The sequence below is a fragment of the Microtus ochrogaster genome, chromosome 7 (genome assembly GCF_000317375.1).
Source record: "Microtus ochrogaster isolate Prairie Vole_2 chromosome 7, MicOch1.0, whole genome shotgun sequence".
NCBI lineage: Eukaryota > Metazoa > Chordata > Mammalia > Rodentia > Cricetidae > Microtus > Microtus ochrogaster.
The window spans coordinates 47681587-47684886 of NC_022014.1; the positions used below are offsets into that span (position 1 = coordinate 47681587).

General features: G+C 44.3%; 1 protein-coding gene across 1 annotated transcript; it reads right to left on the reverse strand.

Moving 5' to 3' along the window:
- Positions 1–2072: 2072 nt before the first annotated feature.
- On the reverse strand, positions 2073–2996 carry LOC101999046 (olfactory receptor 1361-like). The gene has a single exon (XM_005350134.1). The coding sequence runs from the start codon at positions 2994–2996 to the stop codon at positions 2073–2075; it is 924 nt and encodes a 307-aa protein (XP_005350191.1).
- Positions 2997–3300: the final 304 nt, after the last annotated feature.

Genomic DNA, 3300 nt, shown 5'->3' on the forward strand with positions numbered 1-3300 from the left:
TTGCCCCCTTTTTAAGTTGCATATGACCCAAACATGCCATAATCATGTGTGAAGTTGTCAAGATAAATAAAGATTTAAAGGAAAAGAGACAGAACTCTTTATTAACTGGATCAAATTGGTCCAAATGATAGAAACAAACTTAATGTTGTCACCTGCTCACAGTTCAGTTTTGTTTTAGGACTTTGTCAATTAAATTTGAAGTTAATTATAACTTTTAATGTTGTCTCTTTGAGAATCTGCCTGCTCTCTCTGTTCCTTAGCTCCTTGCCTACTCTAACAATTCCTGCCCCGCAGAGGAAAAGGAAATATGCGAGGAGAGCGACTGCAGCAGTTCCTTTACACTGGCCGTGATGAACACATGACCACATAGCTGACAGGAGAGAGAGTTCATTTTGGCCAATGGTTCCAGAGAAATAAGAGTCCATCATAGCAGGGAACCATGGAAGCTACAGGATGGGGAAGCTGAGAACTCATCCTCAAAGGCGAGCATGGTGCAGAGAGTGAACAAGAAGTGTCACATACCCTGAGTGGCATACTGCCCCCAGCAAGGCCACAACTCCTAAACCCCACAAATAGTTCTATCATCTGGGGACCAAGAGTTCAAATATGAGAGCCTATGAGGGACATTTTTATTCAAAACACAACAGTAACCATCTGGCCTAGGTCTCTAATTCCAACATCATCTTGAATAAGGCTGTTGTATGTTATAGTGACAAACACAGGATGAGACATTCCTACCACCAGAGTAGAGGAGACCTTGGGGAGACTGGAGTCTGTTCCAAGGGTCACCCGTACCCTGTGGTTACTACACTCTGGGTTCATGAGGGGCCTGGAGGAGATTTTATTCGCTCTAGGGAAATCATGTGCCAAATCACTATTAGTCTTTTCTACATGAAGAAAGAATAGTTTGCCTCTCCTGTGTTTCTGAGAGAGTTGGGTGACAGGACTCATTTGATGCCTGAGGAGGAACAAATGGCACCTGTATAGAGGAGAGAGATGTCAAGAGAGAGAAAGTGGTGAGGTTCCCCAGGATGGAGACCGCTACAGTCAGAGGCAGGACAGAGTCTGGAAGGAACAGATGGTGAGGACAGAAAGGACACAGAAGCCAGTAGAGTGTGGAGAAAAGAAGTGAGGACCCAGAGGCCATGGGGGAGAGCTACTGAAGAGGGACCACTGCCCCATGCAGGAGATGAGAGGAATGAGCAGACAGCTGACACTGTGCACACCCGACCTTTACTATCGACTAGATGAGGGCTGGAACTCTGGGTACTATGGCCCGTGTTCCAGGATCAGCTTAGATTTCAACTCCAAAACCCTAAGTTCCGATTATAATCCTGACATTAATTCAAGTCCACATGTCATAGGCATGACCGTGACTGTAAACACTTTAGCTTTGTAAGGAAATCTCTGCTTCCTGCAGCCCACGATAACATGAAGGGACATACACATTTAATGGGTGATCACAGCCACTATCCAAGGCTCCCTGGTACTTTTTAGACATCACTCAGAGTCATGATGAGGTATAAAACCCTGAAATTTTAGGTAAGATGAGATGGCTAGAGGAAGTGTTCTGAACTGTAGCATGTGGGAGAAGGACCTCAGTCTGGGACAAAGGGGAAACACCTCAGGTCCCATACACTATTAGAGTGGAGTGCTATATAACCAACAAGCTCCAATTGCCCTAGCTATGGTGAGTTAAAGTTCCTGTGGGTCATTTACCAGGATAACCATAGCTCTCCCCATATGGGCAGATGACCCGGTCTCTTAAAATACCCTGTGGCAGATAGGATCTCAGGAATAATAAAACCCATCTCAAGTCAGAATGTATCCAAATGTTCTCAATTTCTCTTTTCTCTGAAATTAGCATCTTAGAATCACCCCCTTTGAAGAGGTCAAGTTTAGAGTGTGTGACAGAGAGTATTAGTCAGCATCCAAATAAAAGCATGCTTACAAACATCTGTCACTAATCCCTGACATGGTCATGCTGAGAACTGGACCGGTTTGGATTTTAATAAAAAGAAAAAAAAATGCATGGCATCCAGGAATTCTCTCAGCTCTAGAAATTTAAAATTCTAGCACCTGAGAATTATCTTCCTTAGGGCTCCTTTGATGTCACGATTCCTCAGGCTGTAGATGAAGGGGTTGGCCATAGGAGTCACCACTGTGAAGAAGACAGAGGCCACTGCATCCTGTAGTGAGTAGGAGGAAGAAGGGTGCAAATAAATTCCTAGGATCGCCCCATAGTAAAGACAAACCACAGTGAGGTGAGAACCACAAGTGGACATGGCTTTTCTTATCCCCTGAGCAGAGGGCATCTTCAAGACCTTAGAGCAGATGTAGGAATAGGAAACAACAATGCATACAAATGGTGTCATAAATAACACTCCACCCTCAGAAAAGTATGTCACATGATTGATAAATGTATCAGAACAAGTGAGTTTCATGACAAGGTAGGGGTCACAGAAGAAGTGGTGCACTGCATTGTGGGAACAGAAGGTGAGTCGAGCCATGAGGAGAATGTGCAAGAGAGCATGCAGGTGTGTGATGACCCATGATAGGACCACCAGGAGGACACAGAGTCTGGGCCTCATCATCAGGGTGTAGTGGAGTGGGTGACAAATGGCCACATAGCGGTCATAGGCCATCACACTCAGGAGGAAGCCATCCATGTTACCAAATAAAAACAAGAAGTAGATCTGGATCATACACTCTGTGTAAGAGATGGACTTGCTTCCCACCATGTGATTCACCAGTGCCTTGGGGACGGTGACTGAGGAAAAGCAGATGTCGACACTGGAGAGGTTGGCCAAGAAGAAGTACATGGGTGTGTGGAGATGAGGGTCACAGCTGATGGCCAGGATGATGAGAAGGTTCCCAGAGATGGTGACCATGTACATCCCCAAGAACATCCCAAAGACAACGTCTTCTTGTTCTGACTCTTCAGAGAGTCCCAGGAGGAGGAATTCTGTGACTGTCGTCTGATTGTCACCATCCATGTCTCTGGAGAAGAAAGTGAGACCTGTATAGAGAAATTATTCACCAACACTTGGAGAAAACATTGATGCAGTTGGGAAATTTTCCTCATTAGTTGAGAATTAACTGCTAGTAAATTCCCTTACAATGTATTTTTATACAAAAGAGTCGTCTTTTTTGAAAAGACTGAATTCTAATGAGTATGAGTTTAATACCTCTGTTGTTTGCTTAGTACCATATATATGTGCATTTTACACAATAGTTAACTCAGTCTAGGAATTGGCTACAACATTTCACTGTACACGTGAAGAAACTGAGAAGTGGGCA

Coding starts and splice junctions, on each gene's coding strand:
- LOC101999046 (XM_005350134.1), bottom strand. CDS start 2,996: ATGGATGGTGACAATCAGACGACAGTCACAGAATTCCTCCTCCTGGGA.